The sequence below is a fragment of the Lactuca serriola genome, chromosome 7 (genome assembly GCF_051521515.1).
Source record: "Lactuca serriola cultivar US96UC23 chromosome 7, Lser_US96UC23_V15, whole genome shotgun sequence".
NCBI lineage: Eukaryota > Viridiplantae > Streptophyta > Magnoliopsida > Asterales > Asteraceae > Lactuca > Lactuca serriola.
In genome coordinates, this window is record NC_136414.1 from 10831301 (window position 1) to 10853962 (window position 22662).

A 22662-nucleotide genomic window follows, 5' to 3' on the forward strand; every position below is an offset into this window, starting at 1 on the left:
ATTTGTTGCAGCTGCAACTAATTTTATGAACGTGAGTATGGTTCTTTTATCCCGTTAAATACTTAATTTGGATATCTATATATGGTTGTTTCATATTTACTTAATCCTAACAAAATGACTTGATGGGTTAAGTCGAAAATTTGGTGTAATGGTTAAGACACTTAACCTTTTTGCTTTCCAATCTTCTTGCACCTTAAATCGATGAATATTGTGAGATTTGTTTTTTGAAATCTATGGATAAAATAATGATTTAGTCATCAAAATACTTTCTCATAATATCTATTTGTAGGATATTGTTATAATTGGTATTATTTTTTAACATCACCAATAAATTTCACAACATAGTATACAAAGAAATATTTGTCAAGTCAATTGAGCTAACCATTTTTATTACATATCTTTTCTAGACATTTGTTTGATAAACATAAATGAAGATTTATTATTGGAAATTAAATAATCATACACCATATTTTAATTCGAATAAATTCATAAAATTATCAAAATTCCCAGATCTAAAACAGTGGATGAGGTATTTGAACATGTCTGTAAATTTCTTGTCCACGTTCATTTCCAATTGAGTAGACATCCAATCTATGTAATCATTCTGTCATTAGGAGTCAACATGTTATATACATAATATAAGCATTGATGTTAAAGAAGTATATAAACAATAATAGCTTTAGAAAGACCTCAATTTCAAGAAAATGAGTGTAAGCTTTAGGAAATCCATCATCTTCTATATCTCCATGATGTTCTTTGATGTCTCTCAACATTTGATCCTTTGATGGCAATGATATCTTCGTTGATAAAGTCTTTGCTATCCATTTTGATTGACACTCGATTATAAGAAATGTAAGACTCTAATTAATATTAGGAAACCATGTTAGCTATGTATGTTTTAAATGATCAAATGGAAAATAATAACTATATTCTTACCTTTTCGGGTAGTCCAACAAAGGATAGTCTTGGAGCTAGTTGTGGGGGGAAAACAAGTTTGTAGAGAGGTCCAATGCGTTTCTCTTGTACACTCACAATGCCATTAGTCTTGAGAAATGGAACATGACTTTTGTACCTAAAATGCGAAGTCTATATGTTCAGAACATATCCAACCTAACACTAATTCCATTTTTGTACCATTTTTATAAAGTTTTATATAAAAATAATATAAAACAAAATTTGGCATTATATTGTGTGGTTACACTAAAATAATAGACGATTTAATGTGTAAATTTTGGGCCTTCAAATTTTAGGTTTGTATGTTTCTTGCTTATTCAGTTGTATAGTTATAGTTTAAATGTAACAACTTTTTATTATATTTATATGTTATATGATAAATTACTTCAAATTAATTATACACGATAAATTATTTGGTTATACTTATGTGATAATATGATTTATAAAGTTATTGTAACAAATACGATGCAAGATAAATTTGTAGAAAGATAATAAATATAAAGGGATGTTTTAGAAAAAATTATATAAGTCACAAACAAATAATATATTAATTATTATATATGACGTCTTACTTATAAGCATTATACGGTAAAAGAATATTAAAAATAATTTCAAGGATAATTTGGTAATTTTATTATTGTGTTCGGTCTAGTTCTATTATTTCCAAACACTATCTAACAAGTCCAATATAGTTTTATTCGGTTCAGTCCAATCTAGTTATGTCTCATCCGGTCCCACTACCAAATGCTACCTAAGGAACTACATTTTAGAGATATTTTAAACTCACCTTTTAGAAGATACCATTTGGCAATTATGAAAGTTTTTGGAAATCCAAATGTCTTCGAAGTTAGACTTAGTGAATGTTGCAAGGCTCTTAAGATGGCTATAGGTATTGGTTAGACGTATTTTCCTTTTGTAAAATTCATCCCCTTATTCTAATTCACCACCGGTAGGGGCTTTATTCCTTGAGCGCATTAGGGATTAGGGAATGGTCCCTAACCTCGATATTCTTCATGTTCGAAACCAAAATAGCATTATACAAGTAAGAGCTCCACATCATTGGAATGAAAAATGATATCATCCCTACACCATACTAGTTTACTTAGGTATTGGTCAAAAAGTTAGTCAAATAGTTTTCTAAATTTTATTTTATTGTCAAAATCTCGTTCGAAAATAGAGAAAATCATGATTGACTCCTTCCCGTATACCATGTCTAACACCCAAATGACTACACTTTCCATTATATACTGGCCTATATGCCTTATTCAAGGTAACATATCACAATGAATAGAGATTGGTGAAACTGGTTTTAACCATAATAACATCTCTCATAGTAATAATTCTTTAACCATTCTTCCTATTTACCAAGAGCATCGATGGAACAATCTCAAAACTCCACTATTGAACTTGTAATACCATACTTTCCTTTATATATATATATATATATATATATATATATATATATATATATATATATATTGTAACGCCATCGTTTTCGCTAGGGTTAAGCATAAAAAATATACTTACGTTGGTTTACATTTACAATATTTTATGAATAAATGATAGAGAATTGTTTGAATATATGTATTTATATATTATGTACGTGGAAATTTGATAAATATTATGTGTATATAATATTTTTATAAAAACTTATTTTAAAAGTTAATAAATAGGGCTAATATAAACATTAAAAATAAAATGTTGTTTAGGATAAATAGTCTTCATGAACATTGTAGTAGTCGTGATGAAGATCTTGAGGATATAATGAACACCTAAATATGACTTCGTATGAAGATGTTATAATTCTTAGAAGTTTCATGTTCATCTTTATACAACAAAGGGTGTTGTTAAAAGTGAATCAGAGATAGATTGATTATTAGCCTAAGTAATCTAAATGAAAGTTATAACATCATAAAAGTGAATGTGTGCACATAGAGAACGCTTAAATTTGACTTCGTATGAGGAAGTTATGGTTTTTTCAAAGTTTTGGCGCAACAGTGTGGACACATAATTCTAAATAAAAATTAAACGATCGTCAGCCAAAAAAATGTAAACAAGAGTTGAAGATCTTGTCATTAGGAATGCGTCAGTATAAAGATAGTCAAGAACGGAGTATGTATGAAGAGGTAATGAATTTTGCACAGATTTTTGTAGTGTAATCTTCATAGACTGTTTAATTTAAATCGAGTGGGAATTAGCCAACAAAATCTAAATGAAGGTTGTACTACTCAAAATTACCTACGTGTGGATATAAAGAACGTTGAAAAGAGAGCTCGTATGAGAGATATATGATTTTATTAATTGAGAAATTTTGACCTACATGGCGACGTGGCTCCATTACATGTGCGCCACGTGCCACGTCTCTTGAGAATAACCTTGCCGACCAAGCCAGTATGCGGCATGCCTCTGGTCTGGGCACGACACGCTTTTCCTAAAAATTGCCTATAAATAGCAGCTCTAGCATTTCATTTCCTCACAACAAATCAAAATTCACTTTACATTCTCCTGAGATCTTAAGCTCGAGTTTTTCTAGTTATTAGGGTATTTTAGCAAGACTCTGAAGCATCAGAGAGCTTGAAAAATAAAAGCTTTTGGGTCGGGATTCTGCCCGTAACTTTCCGACTTTTCGCTAGAAACTCTGTAAGTTAAGGCGCTTATTACATTTTAAGTGTAACTTATATTTATATTCATAATCCATTATTATGAATTTATAAATAAGATTTATTAGTGATTCTAAGTCATAATACTAATGGATCTACTTACAGGAGTGATGACTAGGTTACATCTAGTGAGGTGTTTAAAGTGGGATTTCCAAAAAGTGTACTCTGTATACCTAATGGAATTTACTTCCGATATGATCTTACTTGGTTATTCCTTATTTGATAGATCTTGATGTAGACATTGAGATTATTAAGGAATCTAGACCGTCGTTATTGTAATCAGTAGATATAGGACTAAGACTTAATGATATTCATATCTAGGTATTTTAAAAGGAAAATCTAAGGTGTTAGGCGAAACGCTGCCCTAATCACAAGTCATCAACTTTTAACAAGTGTGTGCATAGTTACTTTCATCTTATGCAAAGATACATAGTATTTAGATAATTAAATGCTATATATGCATATAATATGTGTTCTTGATATCTGTGCTAGATGCAATAATATGATATGATTTTAATTGTATATTTATTTTATCATATTTAAATTGTATTGGGTATTTAAGGGTTGTGAGATAATAAAATAATGGTAAGAAGCCTTGAATTGTACTATTGTACTACAAGGACCATTCATGTATGAGAGTATAGATGTTGACCACTGACTATTCTACACAGTCTTGTGGAACACTAGAAGACTCGCCACCTTTAGGTGTTAATGATGATGTTTTTCAGGGAAAAGGAAAGAATGTTCATACATGTACTCCATCCTCATTGACATATATTCCTTACGGAATCCCCAAAGCATTATTCTATACTCATTACTTATAGTGATCCTTTAGGGTAGATCCCTTGAGATCATCATTTTAGGATCAGAGAGTGAGAACAACGGGAATGAGTAATCGGGTTATTTTTATGGTGCGAAATATATATTTAAAAGATTACAATTATATTATTGTGGGTTGAAAGTATATGTGCTCACCAAAACCTGAACCACTATGTTTCTTTGTATCACATGTAGCAGCACGAAGATAAATAGATATTGATGTTTGAATCTTCCGAGAGATTTAAGCAGTTTTTAGGCCATTAAATAAATTGTTTTAAAGTCATACACAATAATTCATGCATTATATAGTTGTAGAATACAACATTTTAAAGCACAAATTGTTATGTATGGAGAAAAATTGTTGTCTACGGATCAACTCCCTTATTTTTTTCCATTACTAAATATTGCTAAAGAGTATGGATAATAAGCATCATAAGTATTAATGGTGTACCCTACGCCATCAAAGTTTATTTATTTGTTTATTTATTGTAATGGTTAAATAACTTTTACATGGGGATTTAAAATTTAATAAATGGTCCAATACACTTAGCCAACTTTATTATTGATGTAGTTATGTATTTTGAGTTGGAGATAGTTAAAATTTCAATTCTTTTTAACTTAAGTCTTTTGAGTTGGAGTTAGTTAAAATGTTTATGGAAATTTGAAAAAATATAATATACTTAATGAATAACTTCTTGCATGTAAGAAACTTTTATTTATTTATTTATGTTAGTTTATTGGTATTTATATTCTTAATTTACCATTATCTTATGGAAATTTATTATGCATTATTTATTATGATACAAAATTAATACATTATTTAGTTATATTTTTTATTCAATTAGAAATTTAGAAAGGATATATATATATATATATATATATATATATATATATATATATAAACTTTATTATAAAACATATTAATAATAACTTGCATTTTAAGAGGTATAAGTTACAAAACTTTTTGTATAAATCAATTATACATAAAAACATCATTAATACGTGCAAGAATTTTGAAGCATTGAATTAAGATGGCTTATTAAGAAATATAATTTAGAGCAAAATAACAATTTTAAAATATTAAATTCATGTATATAAATTAATGTATATTTCTTAAATTAGACATCGATGTTAATTATTTTATATCAAATGTATAAATAGACAATATAAATATAAGTTCCAAACACAACTATTTTATTTAAAAGTGTCAATTTTTTATACATAATAACTAATAATAATATGATTAATATCTAATAATTATTTCTCCGAAAAAAATTATTCGCCAAAAGAGTTATTTATCGATGCCGCTTTACGCATGCACACATCTAGTAGATATATATATATATATATATATATATATATATATATATATATATATATATATATATAACAAAATGAGAAAAACAATTTCTATGAGAATGTAAGAACAATTATAGGTCATTGGTATTATAACATTTATAAATCTTATGGTTTGTGATCACATTATTTATATCATGGTTAGTTAATTTGTGAAGGTTGAAAACATAAAGTAGAAAGTAGCTAGCCATACCTACACATAGTCTAAATAATGTGGCCATAATCACAAGATATTTTGAAATCAATGTCCTATAATTGTTCCTATATTTTTCACAAACTATATATATATATATATATATATATATATATATGCAAAGAGAGACAGAGAGAGAGAGAGAGAGTCTTACCCGGTGCAATGGAATATGATATGTGCATCAATAGATATTCCATCTTCAAATGTAATTGTACCATCCTTATTGATACAATCTATCTGTCATGAAAATAAAGAAGCTTATTTATCAATTTTATGCATCTCTGTCTCTGTCTCTCTCTCTCTCTCTCTCTATATATATATATATATATATATATATATATATATATGTGTGTGTGTGTGTGTGTGAAGATTTATGCAAAAGATAAGTTATTCCGATTACTAGACTTTGGTATTCTAATCAAATATGTACTTATATGCAAATTCCTTATATATATATATATATATATATATATATATATATATATATATATATATATATATATAAAGGGCATTTAGTATAGGGATATCCAGAATTGGAAAGATTCCTGTTAACTAAAATGTTCATAGTTCAAGTATTGCATGAGACATATATTTATTTTAGAAGTAGATGTTATTCTATAAAAAGTCTAAATCCTAATATGATATAAATATTTCAAATCCAAAAGTTAACTGATATAAACGTATTTTGAATTTCAATTTAATCGTTCTATAAGATAATGGTGGTTAAGTGCTAGTGACTAATAAGATGCATAATGTATGTTGCCTGTAATAATTTAGGATGGAGGTCTCCAAAGGTAGATTATGTTGAAAGTTGGCCATCCCGATAATGTAAAGCTTATGATCATATGATCCTTAATTGGCTTTTAGCCTTTTTCTTCCATGTATGTCTACAAAACTTTTGATATATATATATATATATATATATATATATATATATATATAGAGAGAGAGAGAGAGAGAGAGAGAGAGAGAGAGAAATAAAGATAGATAGATAGATAGATAGAGACCGTAGGCACTAATAGATTGTAATTGTCTCTTGGCAACCTTTAAAGATCCAACTAGTGTTTGACACAAAACTCCATATCATGACCTTAACTCTAAAAAAACTTTAAACGAGTTGGATAAGACACAAAACATGACATGTTATTGTTTCAAATACATGTTGGATTAAATGGTTGATCACTATATCCAAGCTTAGATGTAGTAATCAAGTCAAATATGATCTTTATCTAAGAGTGGATCATTAATTATATCCATATGTAGATAGATCTACAGACAACCATGACATATTGGAATTGGATAGTAATAAATTCAATTATTAGCTTTATCTAAGCTTAGATAAAATTCATCAATATATTCACATTGAGCAAAGAATAATATCTCCAATCTTCACAAAAACAAATGAAAGACAAAACTTGTAGTACAAAATTGAATACACTTGATAATTTTAAGAAATTTACTTATAAGATAGTTCTAATTAGACAATGTTTTATTCCTAGTTTCCCAAAAGGTAGACTATATTAAAGAAGGCTAAAAGTGAAGCATATTGAAGTCATAGAATGAGGATAAAGAAGCCTTAACTTTTTTTTCTTGTTTTTTTTAATATATAAAGTTATTTATGCTACAACTACTATTGTTACAGCAACCCCATCACACAACTTCATTTTAGTGGCACCATTCATTTGGTATAACTTGTATAAACATGAGTGCCAATATTTATTAATAATATGATCCAATAACAAATTAGGAGGTGTCGAGTGCATATTTATATATAAAAAGAGTTTTATCCTAAACACGAAAAAGGCAATGTTAAGGGGAAGCTCCCCAAAAGGTATATGAAATTTCAGAGTTGGAATGTAGTGGAAAAATAACAATTCATGTTCCAAAAAGATGGAAAATTTACTAAGTCAAAATATGCCAGTTCTGCAACCTTGTTTGCCAAGGCTGCTTTGGTAGTCACATGAGATGCTACTTTTTCTACTACTTCTGCAAGCAAGTTGGCTACTACAAAGAGACTGTTGCCAAAGCTGTTGCGATGCTAGGTCCAAAATTGCTTCAACAACTTATGTTGTTTCTAGGATTGCTTCAGTAACTTACAAGTTGTGAGACCCATGTATTACATGGGTTCATTTAAAAAAAAGTTAAATATAAAGGTTGAGAACTTTGAATTTATAAGAAAATAAGAAAAATATTGAATTATTAAAATTAAAATGTTCTTTTATCTTTTAAATTTAAACAAATAATTTAAATAAAGAAACAAAAGAAACTAATGAGCTTTAATTTGAATATTTTGAAATGAGAAGGTAAATCCATTAATGAAATTGATAGTCATTTATTGCTACATTTATTGTAATTATTACATTAAAATATTATGTGAAATTTAATAAAATAAGAAAACCTATAAAATGACATGTGAAAAAAGTTAATTCAAAATAACCACAAAATGACATTTGGCAAATTGAATGAGAGTATGACATGTGGCAAAAAAAACCTTCATTTATTAGAGTAAATGTTGTTGATTGCTGCTAACTTCTAAAAATTCAAGAAATCAGTTACTACTTCTATATAGATGTTTGTAACTTCCCAAAAATTAATTTTTTCAATCGTATCTATATTTTGGGTACAAATTAAAGCCATACTTTAGTTTTTTGGTCTCACATTAATTTAATCAATTCTCATACTCACAATATTTGTACTTTTTCTATACCAAAAATGAATCTCGATTGATTATACTAAGATCAAAATTGCATCTATCCCATGCAATATAGGGAAATAATATTAATCAAGGAAAATGAATATACACGATCAATTAAACGAACTAGATGTAAGAATAAACCTTTGTTTATTCTAATAGAATCAGATGATTGCAAGAATCAATTCACTGAATTTTTGTAGAATTGGAAAGGAACACCTATGCGGGAAAAAAATAGAACAAGGGATGTGTAACAGGGGAGAAGAAAAAGAATTATGGGAAATTTACTTTTGCTGCAAGTTACGGCTTTATTCAAGGCTAAAAAAATTAACTCAAAGCATAAAACATCTATCCTATATATACAAATCAGATTAGTCTCTTTATCTAACACAAAAAACTTATTTAAATGTCAAGTTTCCCAAAATATCCCTGGAACATAAATGTCCCAGTTTTCTGGATTAGTCAAACATATTCCACCCTAATCAAGAATCTAGCACTATCTTCACTCCTAACATCTTTCTCATTTCTTCAAACTTGATTCTACCCATCGACTTTTTCAGAATATCAGCGTGTTGCTCATTGGTTCTCAAATGCTTAACCAAAACTTCTCCTTTTCAATACATTCACGTATGAAGTGATACTTTGTATCAATATGCTTACTTCTTCCATGGAATACAAGGTTTTTCATTAGATCTACCATTGAATTATTTTCTTCATGTAGAGTAGTAGGGCTTATCTTCTTACCTGTTAATTCATTCAACAGTCTTCGTATCGTGATACCTTGACACGTTGCGTTTGTTGCAGCCATGAATTCTGCTTCACATGTAGAAAGAGTTACACTTTTTTGTTTCCGTGAAGCTCAAGTAACCAAGTTTTCATTCAGGTAGAATGTAACTCCAGTTTTAAATCTTATATCAGTTATGTCTCTTGCAAGATCACTATCTGTATACCTAATTATGATGTCTTCTTCACACCCTTTGACATAAACTAACCCATAATCCATTGTACTTTTACTATAACTCAGTATATGCTTTACCACTTGCATATGTTTGATAGTAGGATGCTCCATATATTGACTTATCATCCCTACGACATATGAGATATATGGTTGGTGTTTGTCAAAGACCTCAAACCTCTAATTATGCTTCTATATTAAGTGGGGTAAATTGGTCACCATTTTCATCTTTGAATAATTCCAACTTAAGCTCCACTGGATACTTACACAAGTTATAATCCAACATTCTTGCTTTTTCAAGAATAACTTTCATATACCTGGATTGTTTTAAGGAAATCCCTCCTTTTTCTTGAAGCATTTCAATTCCCAAGTAGTATGATAATGAGCCAAGATCTTTCCAAATTCCTAATTCATCTGTTCTTTGAAGTGTTTTATTTCAATCTTGCAACTGCTTATGATGATAAGATCATCTATAGATATTCCCATTATAAGTATTTTCTTATTCTTGTTTCTCGTGTATACTTCATATTCTTATGGACATCGTTTAAAACAAAGGCCTTTTAAATACTTATCCAATCTTGAGTTCCATGCTCTAGGTTCTTGACGTAGTGCATAGAATGCCTTATAGAGCTTGTACACCTTATTTGGTTGGTCACTATTATTGAACCCTTCTGATTGTGTAACATAGATTTCTTCTAAGTCTCCATATAGGAATGCCGACTTTACATCAAGGTGATGTACCAACCACCAATTCTTAGCTGAAAGTGTAAGTAGTACCCAAATTGTTTCCATTCTTGCAACTGGTGTGAAGACTTCGTCAAAGTCAATCCTTTGCTTTTGCACATACCCCTTTGCTACCAATCTTGCTTTATGATTTAATACTTTTCCAGTTGGATCCCTTTTTAATTTGAATACCTATTTTTAACCCAATAGGTTTCCTTCCTGATGGTAGCTTAACCACACTCCAGTTTTTTTTTTCTAATTGATTTTAATTCACTTTTCATGGCATTAACCCACTCGCGACTCATACTTGCTACATAGTAAGTACTTGGTTCTTCACTATCATGCAAGAGTAATAATTCTTCAGCTTCATCATATATATCAACCAAAGAGCAATACTTCAAGAACTCATCTAATTCTATTGAGGTAAAACTTGTTGAATCAGATGTATGTGTATTTTTTGAGCTTGATGGGGTAGATTGTGTGGATCCATGAAAACTATGTTCTGATTCGGGGTTGGTTGTGTTTGTTTCAGGTGTGTCAACTTGCATGTCTGCATCAACTTGGTCTTTTTGCATTGTGTAACCTTCCATAGTGAAGGTCACACTTGGATTGGTTTGAGTCTTGGATGTTTTTGTCCAATCCCATGCTTTAGCTTCCTCGAATTGTACATCTTCTAGTTTTGTGAGATGGCTTTCTGTTGATCTCAAGTGAGCGACACACCCAAATACCCTCAAATGCTCAATTTTGGGTTTTCTTCTTGTCCACATCTCATATGGACACGAGTTGTCAAGGGATTTTGTAGTTACCCAGTTCAACACATAAACAACATGTGATTCCTTCTTTCTACCAGTCCATTCTATTATGAGGAGTTGTAGGGAATATGTTTTCTTTTAAAATACATGTGTATTCCTTTCTCTTTTCTGCTGGTATTATGAAGGGTTTTATGGAAAAAATAAATGATTTGTTGAGAATGATTTCCCCATTCTCAATCTTTTTTATTTTCTCAATTCAACTTACCCCTCTCTCTCTCTCTCTCTCTCTCTATATATATATATATATATATATATATATATATATATATATATATATATATATATATATATATATATATAGTTAGGTTCATATGAGATGTTCCTAGTTTTGTGAGACCATTTTTTTCTAGTAAAATATTCTAATACAATATTTTTAACACATTTTACAATAAACATTCTAAAAACATATAGGGCGTGTTTAGCAAAAGTAGTTGTTAGCTGGAAGCGGGTAGTGGGAAGCTGTAGCTTTTATTTGTTATATAAATGTTTGACAAAAGTAGCTGGAAGCTTTTGAAATATATAAAATTACATAAGAGGACAATTTATTAAAAATAAATAAATATATAAATATATTTTTAAGGGTAATTATGGAAATTGATTTCAAAAGCTCAGGAGCGTTTTGTTAAACGCTACATGAAGTAGCTTTTAGAATCAAAGCGTTTTTGTTAAAACTAAAAGTTAAACGCTCGTACTGCCAAACGGAGCTTTTTGTTTAAACTAGAGTGTTTTATCAAAAGCTAAAAGCTAGAAGCTCACAAACGCTTCCAAAAGCTTCGTGCCAAACACGCCCATAATGTTAGAATATTATACATATATTAGAAACGGGGTTTCAATTGCTTGGTTCCACTAAGAGTCTTAATACACTTTCAAATTGAAGAATTTCGATGATATACTCGAAATCTCAATTAGATAAAACTCAATGTTTTTCTAGAACAGAGAATGATGACTTATAATTTTTGTACAAAATTTAAAAATAACCAAAAACGGGAATATAACGCATTGTCTGAAAACTGTCTCAAAACAGATTCATAACAATCACAAAACTATTATAAAACTGCCACCAACTTGGGTTCAAAATAAGGGTAAAAAACCGAGTCTAAAACCTCAAATTGAATAAAAAAACTAGCTCGGCCCCACCCCCAATTGCCACTCCTTGGACCCCGCCAACAGGGGCGTTGCCCACAGACCCCCGTGGTTCAGGGACTTTGCCCTAAAAGTAATATTGTAGTTTAAATCAAGAGAAACTCAAACAATTGTGTACACCGTGCCGCCCTTACTTGTTTAATATTTATTAAGATCACATTTGTCAACAAGTTTATCCCATTATACTTAAATGATATTGGTTACACCAATCACCATATATATATATATATATATATATATATATATATATATATATATATATATATATATATATATATATATATATATATATATATATATATATATATATATATATATGAATTCTGCATGAACCAAATTTGTAGTTTTCTATTTGGGGTTAAGACATTTACTAAAATCCCCCAATTTGATTTCAAGTAGACGAAAGATGTAAGAGACTTTAAATTGCACTTTTAGTAACTATAATAAAGAGTAATCATATACTTTAAATTACCTTTGCATGCTGCCATATATTGCTGAACTTCTGTGATTTCGAAACTTTAGCATACGGAGCCGGAGATCTTGATGACATGTGAACTTCTTTGGCAACCGTTGCTATTTCTCTTGACAAGTCCAATGCAGTTGGCCCATTCCCAATTAAAACTACAATCTTTTTATGTTTTAAATTACATATTTTTTGAGAAATAAAATATCTTCTACCTTTTATGTATATAATTATTTCTACCCAGTAAAATTATGACAAGTGGCATCATTTCACCATTCAATTTAATTTTAATTGATATATTCCTAATATAACCTTAATGAATTGGTTAAAAAAAATATGGAATGACGACACTTGTCATAATTTTATTGGATATGAATATTTATAAACATAAAAAGTATGACACAATTTAATTTTTCTATTTGATTATTAGAAATAAAAAAATGCAGACATATTAAATTATCTTTTGAACCTAACAAGACAAGTTTATTTAATTGCTAACAATTTTCATTTTCTATCATTTGAGGACGCTCCTAAATATAAAAATGAAATGATTATTTTCTTATTAGCAACCTGATCTCGAAATGGTTCAGGAACACGATAGTTGTGACTATGCATTTGCTTCTTAGACCATGTCTCGATGCCTGTATCATGTATTGTAGAAGATTGTGTTATAATTTAGGGAAGCAACTATTGACATTTGCTTATATCTAGATTTTTTTTACCAAATGGTGGTGTTTTAAGAAAATATTTACAGAAATATAGTAGTTTGTAATTTAATTACCAAAGAATAGTAAAAGGATACATAATCAAACTTCCCTAAGTAATCCCATTACAAAGAGAATTTCAAAAGACGTTTTAGCCTCTGAACATTCAGGAATTCAACACTCATTTTGATTAAAGTGTGAAGCTTAAAGTTGTTTTTGGGATATTCCATTGTCAACTATTCACATATATTGTGACCATGCGGCCACATTGTCTAATGTATACAATGTTATGTATAATAGGAAGTGGAGACACATTAGCATTCGAGAATGAGATAACTAATTAAAGTTGGTACTATCAAAGTTTTCTTTCTCAAGTTAAGTAGGAACTTGACAATTCCACTTAGGAAACCTCCCACTAGAGATTTTATTGGAATTACTACAACAAACATGGGTCTAAAACCACAATAGAATCGTTTAATGATGGAAAATCAACTTGCAATTATTGCTCATAATTCTTTAGTTTAAAGGTTAAATATAAAATAACTTAGTTGATAGAATGTACTATCAATAATGATAGATCTATGCAAGGTAAGATAGTAAGTAATTAGTGAAAATTAGGTTGAGTCAAGACTCTTAACGACCTTTTGGAGACACCTTAGCAGTGAAGGTGCTGTAAATATTTTCCTATATGATTTAGACGTGGTTCCACCTTAAATGAAGATTAATGGTTTACATTCTAGAGTGTCATGAAAAGGGATTATAATGTATGGCCATATTCACACTTCATGATAGAGAAAGATGGTAGATGATATGTTAGGGTAAGTCGGAGATGTCACACGATTCTTTCATGTTGCTATAAATTCATAAGATACCATTGAACTGATATCTTCATGTTTTTACAAATTAAATTAGGTTGAATTGGGTCAAAACTAAAGCTTTTGCTTAGTCTCCATACAAACCTACTTTTTAAGGTCTCCCAGGGTTTCCCATGGGTATAAATAGGATTCAACGTGCCATTTATTTCACACCAAATTTTGAGATCCCATCTCATCTCTTCTCTCTCCACAAATTCAACAAGGATGTGATTCACGATTCTTAGTTCTTATGTATTTCTAGGTATTCTCTTTGTGTTTATCAATTTTCCATAACTATGGGAATTGACGATATATGCATTAAATCCTAGGTGTTTTATGCTAAAGCTTTCTGTCACTAAGTGTGTTAAAAACGTTAAAAAAGTTCTTCTATATATTTATCAGTCATGAATCTACGATCATCATGTCGGTGTTACTTCTTACGTTATGTCTTTTAATTTGACATGTGAGTGTAAACCTGACTTGGGTGTGAACCTGACATCAGTAGCTACACCTCAATCTATGTTGATAATAAGAACTCAAATGACATCTTCTTCATTTCACATGATGAACACATTAAATGGTAATAGTAGTTACGGTAGACTAGCTTAACTATAAATAAGAGCTCTAACTTCAGTTGTACAGCACCACATAGAGTGTGAGAGTAATATATAGAGTGAGTGAAAAGGTTGTTTTCTTTTCTTGTAATATTAAGCTAGTAAGCTCCACCTTTTGTTCAAGTTCTGAATAAAAGTGTTTCAACCCCAACAAGTGGTATCACAGCTTGGTTAAGCTCCGAAGGAAGCATTCTTTGTTTTTTGGTCGAACTTTTATTTCTCAAAACCAATTTTCGAGTACACCGTTGGACAGGTCTCGTTTCGAGGATTCCGAAAATATATTTTATATGGATTTTTCGACCGCTGGAAGGCCTCCAAATCACCAGTCAAAGTTGGTCAAAATTGTCGGAAAACTCGCCGGAAAAACCAGTTCATCGATGGTCTGCCGGAGAAGAAGGGTGACGTCATCAGTACTGTAGCAACACTGTAGTTGTGATGTCAGCAGCTGACTAAAGTTCTGAAAATTTGCAGTTTAGCCCCTGTTCTTCCAGAAAGTGCAATTTAGCCCCTATTTTTCAGAAGAATTGCAATTTTGGTCCCGTTTTTCAGAAAAATTTCAGTTTAGCCCCTTTTTACTTCCGTAAAAGTTCTGTTTGCCCCTGAACTTCTGAAAAGTTCATATTGGTCCCCATACTTAAAAAAAAGTTTCAAGGTCGTGTATGCCAAAGTATATGCCAAGAATGACTACACCAACCTCGTCATCTTCTCAACCTGAAGTTGAAAGTATTCAAATGACCGGAAAAAGATGGTAGTGATACGTTACACTATCCTATGCTCACGAAGATGAACTACGCGGTGTGGGCCATAAAAATGCGAGTGAATTTACAAGCACAAGGAGTGTGGGATGTAATTAAAAATGCAGAAACGGACGAACGTAAAGATCGGATGGCTCTTGCGGCTATTTATCAAGCAATTCTAGAGGACGTACTTCTGATGTTAGCTAAGAAGGACACATCTAAAGAAGCATGGGAAACGCTTAAGATGATACACATGGGAGCCGATCGGGTCAAGGAGGCTAAATCTCGAACCTTGAGAAGTGACTTTGAGGTGATCCAGATGAAGGATAGTGAATTGGTAGATGATTTTTCCATGAGATTGAATACTATTGTAACGGTATTTGATATCTAGGTGAAAAGATTGAAGAAATTACGGTTGTGAAGAAGTTTCTGTGAGCCGTACCGATACGGTTTATACAAATCGTAACATCTATCGACCAATTCGAAGATTTGAAGAATATGACGGTGGAAGAAGTTGTGGGTCGTCTTAAGACACATGAAGAGAGACTTTGAAGCTATGGAGAAAAAGAAGGAGGACCTTCTCTATTGCTTACACATGCTGAGTGGGCATCTCGTTCAAAGCAAACTAGCAAGAGAAACTCGTCAAACAATTCAAGAGGACGAGGAGGACATGGTAACCGAGGCCGGGGACGAGGCCGAGGTCGTAGACGTGGCCAAGGAGATGGTCATGAGTGCAATACAAATCAAAATGACCATAATCCTTCTTGAAAGGATAAAAGTAAAATCAAATGTTTTACTTGTGAACAATTTGGTCATTATGCTTCAGAGTGTCCAAACAAGAATCAAGGTGAGGAGGCGAACCTCACTCAAGCCAACGAAGAAGAGCCTATTTTTTTGATGGCAGCCTGATAAGAATATGCACACAAAAAGGTGTCTCTAAGAGAGAAGATTTGTGTTAATCTTCTTGTATCGGGAGAAAGTCGAGTCGAGTCTGAGGTATGGTATCTCGACAACGATGCTAGCAATCATATGACCAGATTCCGCTTAAAGTTTCGCGAACTAAATGAGCACGTTATAAGTCATGTGAAATTTGGGGATGGTTCGACCATCGCTATTTTAGGGAAAGGGTCGATTTTATTCGATAGCAAAAATGGCGACCAAAGACTCCTTAATGAGGTATATTTCATTCCAAGTCTAAAAAACAATATTATTAGTCTTGGACAAATGACGAAGGAAGAGAGTCGGGTCATAATGGATGGGTCGGATCTCACATGGTTTGACAAAAACAAAACTCTACTTTTGAGAGTTAAACGATCCCCAAAGCGGTTATATAAAACTCTTTTAAGGACCGGTAGACCGACTTGTCTTTTAGCAACAAAAGATAAACCAACTTAGATATGGCATTCTAGACTTGGTCATGTTAACTTTCTCGCCTTAAAGAAGTTGTCCGAAAATAATATGGCAATCGGAGTCCCAAAGATTGAGAACCCAAACCAAGTATGTGAAGGGTGCGTTCTTTCCAAACAAACCTGAATTCCTTTCCTGGATCATAGTTTTTCGGGCTCTAAAACCTCTACAACTTGTTCATGCGGACTTATGTGGTCCGATCACACCTATGTCTGTTGGAGGGAGTAAATATTTTCTCCTTTTAGTAAACAATTTTAGTCGGTGGATGTGGGTTTACATGCTATCGGAGAAGTCACAAGCCTTTAGCGCTTTCAAACGGTTCAAGTTGATGGTTGAAAAGAATTAGAGTTATCAAATGAAGACATTTCGAACGGATCGAGGGGGAGAGTTTACTTTAAAAGAATTCTCAGTATTTTGTGAAGAAGATGGTATTCAAAGGCATCTTACAACGCCATATTCACTTAAACAGAACGGAGTTGTAGAAAGGAGAAACCATGCCATTATGGACATGGCAAGAAGTCTGCTCAAAGGAAGAAATGTCCCAAGAGAGTTTTGGGGAGAAGCAGTTAGACATGCAGTTTATCTTGTCAACCGCCTGCCAAAAAAGCACTTCCTGACATGACGCCTTATGAAGCATGGTTTGGCAAAAAGCCCAACTTTGAACATCTAAAAGTTTTTGGTTGTGTTGCTTTTGCTAAACTTGTAGGTGGTCACTTGAAGAAGCTTGATGATCGAAGTAAGAAGATGGTGTATTTAGGTATGGAAGATGGAACTAAAGGCAACCGTTTGTTTGATCCGCAAGATCGAAAGTTGCGAGTTAGTCGCGATGCTGTTTTTGACGAAAAAGAAGAATGGAATTAGTACAAAAACAAAGAAGAAGAGATGGCGACTCTTAAGACCTTTACCATAATTGAACCACAACCCTAAATACACCTCAAAACACCTCAAAATGTCCCCAAAATCAACCCGGAATAACCAGACAGTCCTAAAATCGATGTTATCCAAGTTGGATAACCATATGTTGAATTTGACGAGCCTGAATAAGCCCCACATACTCCTGTCTCAGCCCTATTTTCTTCAACCTCGCCCTATATGGAAATCCCTTCTAGTGAGATTCGGCCAAGGGTATTACGTCCGTTAACCGATATTTATTCCGAAGCCGAAAATATGTTCTTTGAACCCGGAGAATTGTTGATGATTGCAGTGGATTAACCCTTTAATTTTAAAGAGGCGGTAACCTCTAAAGCATGGCAGAAGGCTATATAAACAAAGTTGGATGCAATCGAGAAAAACAAGACATAACAACTTACCGATTTGCCACCCGGACACAAAGCAATCAGTTTGAAATGGGTGTTTAAAGTGAAGAAAGACAACTTGGGAAAAGTGGTGAAGCATAAAATCTTGTTTTGTAGCAAAAGGATTTGTACAAAAGGAAGGAGTCGACTTTGATGAAGTTTTTGCACCGGTAGCACGACTTGACACCGTAAGGCTTATTCTTGCCTTAGCAGCTCAACATGGGTGGGTTGTCCACCATCTTCATGTCAAGTCAGCTTTTCTCAATGGTGATCTCAATGAGGAGGTTTATGTCACCCAACCAGAAGGATATGTTGATAAAGCAAACAGTCACAAGGTGTTCAAACTTCATAAAACTCTTTATGGTCTATGACAAGCTCTTCGAGCTTGGAATATTCGTTTGGATAAAAGCTAAAAAAGTCTTTCTTTTACAAATAGTTCACAAGATCCAGCTATTTACAAAAGGAACTCAAAAGACAAAATTCTTATTGTTGGTGTCTATGTTGATGACTTGATCATTACTGGGTCGAACACTAATGATCTAATGATGTTGTCGAATTCAAAGAACAAATGAAGAAAGAATTTGAAATGAGTTATTTGGGATTACTTTATTACTACCTTGGAATCAAAGTTTCATAAAAGAAGTGTGGAATATCTTTGCGACAAACTGCTTATCCAAAGAAGATTTTAGAGCAATTTGGGTTGCTAGATTGCAATCCGACAACCTCACTAATGGAACCTAAGTTGAAGGTTAAGAAGGATGAAGATGGTGAAAAAGTTGACCCAACCGAATATAGGCGAGTGGTAGGTTGTTTAAGGTACTTGACTCGCACTCGACCGGACTTATCATTATCGGTTGGAATTGCAAGTCGTTTCATGGAAGAACCGACCACTTTGCATTTTCAAGTTGTGAAACACATTTTACGATATGTGAAAGGAACCGTTGATTATGGACTCAACAATGGAAGAGGTCGTGAAATTGAAGATTTGATTGATTTTACCGATAGTGATCTTGGAGGTGACCCTGTTGATAGAAAAAGCACAAGTGGAATGATTTTCTATCTAGGAAGGAATGTGATAACTTGGCAATCCCAAAAGCAAAAAGACTGTTGCTTTGCCCACATGTGAAGCCGAGTTCATGGCAGCTATAATAACAACATGTCAAGCCATTTGGCTTGCTAATCTCGTGAAGGAGCTCACAGGACATCATATCATGCCTATCACCTTATATGTCAATAAGTCAACAATCACATTGATGAAAAATCCTGTGTTTCATGGTCGAAGCAAACACATTGACATTCGTTATCACTTCATACGAGAATGTGTTGAACATGGGCAAATTATAGTGGAATATGTCAACTCGAAGGATCAACGGGCAGACATCTTTACAAAGGCTTTAGCATACGTGAAACATAGTGAAATCCGAAACATGATCACGCATGACGAATCACGAGCCAAGTTCGGTTTAAGGGGGAGAGTGTAAGTGTAAACTTGACATCAGTAGTTGCACCTCCATCTATGTTGACAATAAGAACTCAAATGACAGCTTCTTCATTTCACATGATGAACACATTAAATGGTAATAATAGTTACGGCAGACTAGCTTAACTATAAATAAGAGCTCTAACTTCAGTTGTAGAGCACTACAAAACAGAGAGTGTGAGAGTAATACTTAGAGTGAGTAAGAGGGTTGTTTTCTTTTCTTGTAATATTGAGCTAGTAAGCTCATCTTTTTGTTCTAGTTCTGAATAAAAGTGTGTTTCAACCCCAACATCACTTGGTAAAACATGGTAAACTCCTTACCATGGTAAGACATGGTAAACTCCTTACCATTGAGACCCAAGTTCTAATCATGAGAATTTCAATCAGGGCTGCCAAGGAGAAGGGTTTATATCACACTTCAATATCTTATCATTTCCCCAAAGGTGAGCCTCCTACCCTATGTACTCGCAAATCAAAGCTTAAACATATACATACATATATAATGTCATAAATCAAGAGTTTTAGAGGTAGTTGGATAGACCGTGAGAGGGGGAAAAGAAATGTTTATTTGACCATAAGTTATTGGACTTGTTTGCAAAAAAAAAAAAAAAAAAAAAAGCAAAATGAATTTTATTATGCTATGATGTCTTGATTTTCATTTTCTCTAATTTCTTTTAGCTCGTCTCAATGTCATGTCAACTCTTATTTCCTTTATTTTCTAATTTCTTTGCATGGTTTTCTTTATTACATGATTTTTCTTTTTTGAACTCCAAATAGTTGTTAAAACTCGTTTTAAAATTAGTCCAAATTATTTTTTATATTTTTAACGCTTCACCAGTATTGGATTCCGATAAAATATACGAAAATAGACAATGAAGCTTTTTTGTTGTCTTTGTATATCCACAATCAATACTTATTGGACGGACATCAGCGGCGGACCTAGTAGGTGTCCTGGTGTGGCATCGACAACATCTATTTTTTCTGTTTGCAATGGAAAATTTTGCAATTTTTTGATTTTTTTTGCCTATTTTTCTACATCGGCTACACATATTTCAACCTCGACAACACCTACTATGTATTTCTGCGTCCGCTCTGGCGGGTAGATTTTTCAGGCTCAAGCACGTCATCATTGTCGTTGAGGTCAAATCTAAAAGAGTATCCAAAGAAGTTGTGTAGTCGTTCAATCTAGATGTTTTTGAACATTCCGAAGCGCTATTTGGACGATTCATCAGTGGCACATTGCCACTTTGGATACTCCCAAAACTTTATAAATTTAACCCCTTCGTATTATTTTGCACTTGGTGCATGATGAGCACCAAAATAAAAATGTTTCCGTCGCTTTGACCGCTTCAACGTTGATTGTATAAGTTCATATACATTTCATTGAATTTCATGACTATTTTATTTATATCTTGAACTTTCATGTTCAGTTGGTCGTTAAACTGTATTCGTCATGCCTCATTTTCTTGGCTTTTCTTATTAGTTTTGATGGTTAGGATTAGGGTAGGGATTTTTGGAAAAACTTTGGGTTGGGTTTCAGTCAGTGGTGGATCCAAACCGAACATCAATCGGGATCCGTTATATAGAATTATAGATAGTGGTTTTGGGGTTTGATTTTTAAATATGATTAGTATAAGGAGTGAATGGGAAAAAAAGATACTACTATATAGCAGTGGGGCTCAATGAAAATCGCAACAATCTGATATAAGGACGGTGCCAACTATGTAAGCAAGTGGGGTATCAAGTTCAATTTGATGAAAAGTAATTATAACATTCATGGATATCTGATTACTACAATCGAATTAAATTTTGGATAAGCAAGATTTTTCTTCATATATACATTTATTAATGTCCGACTCTGATGCTTATATATATATATATATATATATATATATATATATATATATATATATATATATATATATATATATATATATATATATATGAAATTTTAATTGTGATCGTCTTTTAAAAACATTTAGGTTTTATCATATGAAATTTTTCAAAAGAGAAAAATATTAATAAAAAATACATTTCACATAAGATGTACCTGGAATATCGAATGCAGGCCGAGGTTCACTATTGTGACCGTTACAGACGACCACCGCGTCAAACACCTCCACTGCATTCACCCCATTTGTCTTCGACTCCACTTCAAACTCGATGATATCCGAGTCAACCAATTCCACTCGGGTCACCGCAGTATTGAAACGAATCAACTCAGTGACTTCAAAAGAACCTGCAAAATCTTCCAAGAACTTTAGAACTTCTTCGTGCCCAGGAAACAACCTCTCGTCGCCATATGTTTTGTCGCTGAATTTGAAATCAGTGAAGCTCATGAGCTGACGAGGAAGATTCGTTCGCAAGGATTTGTAAAGGGATCCATGAATGATCTCTCTGTTTTGGTCTAGTCCTAAGAGATCAGATTCAACTCGTGGATCATAGGCCCATGTTCCGCCGAGTCGATGTGACTTTTCAAACACCACAACTTGGTGGGACTCTCTTTGAAGCTCACGGGCGGCGATTAATCCGGCAACACCGGCACCAACAACGGCGACCTTTAAGGAAGTTGCCATGGCAGATGGATCTCCTTCTTCTTTGCATCTAAGAGCGCCCAGGTAGGTAGGTGTAGTATGTAAAGCTTTTTTGGTCAACTATTAACTGCCGATTTTATTATTCCTAAGGAAACAAGTTCAAATAAATTAATGCATGTGAATTATTCAGTTCTCCAAGCACGTGTTGACACAAAAGCACTTTTGGCACCATTAAAACCTTTAATTAGAAAAATAGTTATTGCAAGT

At 32.5% G+C, this 22662-nt stretch overlaps 1 protein-coding gene across 3 annotated transcripts; it reads right to left on the bottom strand.

The window, feature by feature from the left end:
• Positions 1-293: 293 nt before the first annotated feature.
• On the bottom strand, positions 294-22530 carry LOC145063511 (flavin-containing monooxygenase FMO GS-OX5-like). Of its 3 annotated transcripts, XM_079011109.1 has the most exons (7): positions 21912-22529; positions 13341-13411; positions 12780-12935; positions 6137-6219; positions 937-1072; positions 690-860; positions 294-604 (listed from the first exon to the last, which is right to left on the bottom strand). In XM_079011109.1, exons 1-7 carry the CDS (start codon positions 22435-22437, stop codon positions 458-460), a joined length of 1290 nt encoding a protein of 429 aa, XP_078867235.1. In that variant the 5' UTR covers positions 22438-22529; the 3' UTR covers positions 294-457. The 3 variants fall into 3 exon arrangements, with proteins under 3 accessions (XP_078867235.1, XP_078867236.1, XP_078867237.1); XM_079011110.1 differs by lacking the exon at positions 13341-13411 and having other exon boundaries at positions 12780-12928; positions 21912-22530; XM_079011111.1 differs by lacking the exons at positions 12780-12935; positions 13341-13411 and having other exon boundaries at positions 6137-6215; positions 21912-22530.
• Between the last annotated feature and the right edge of the window lie 132 nt (positions 22531-22662).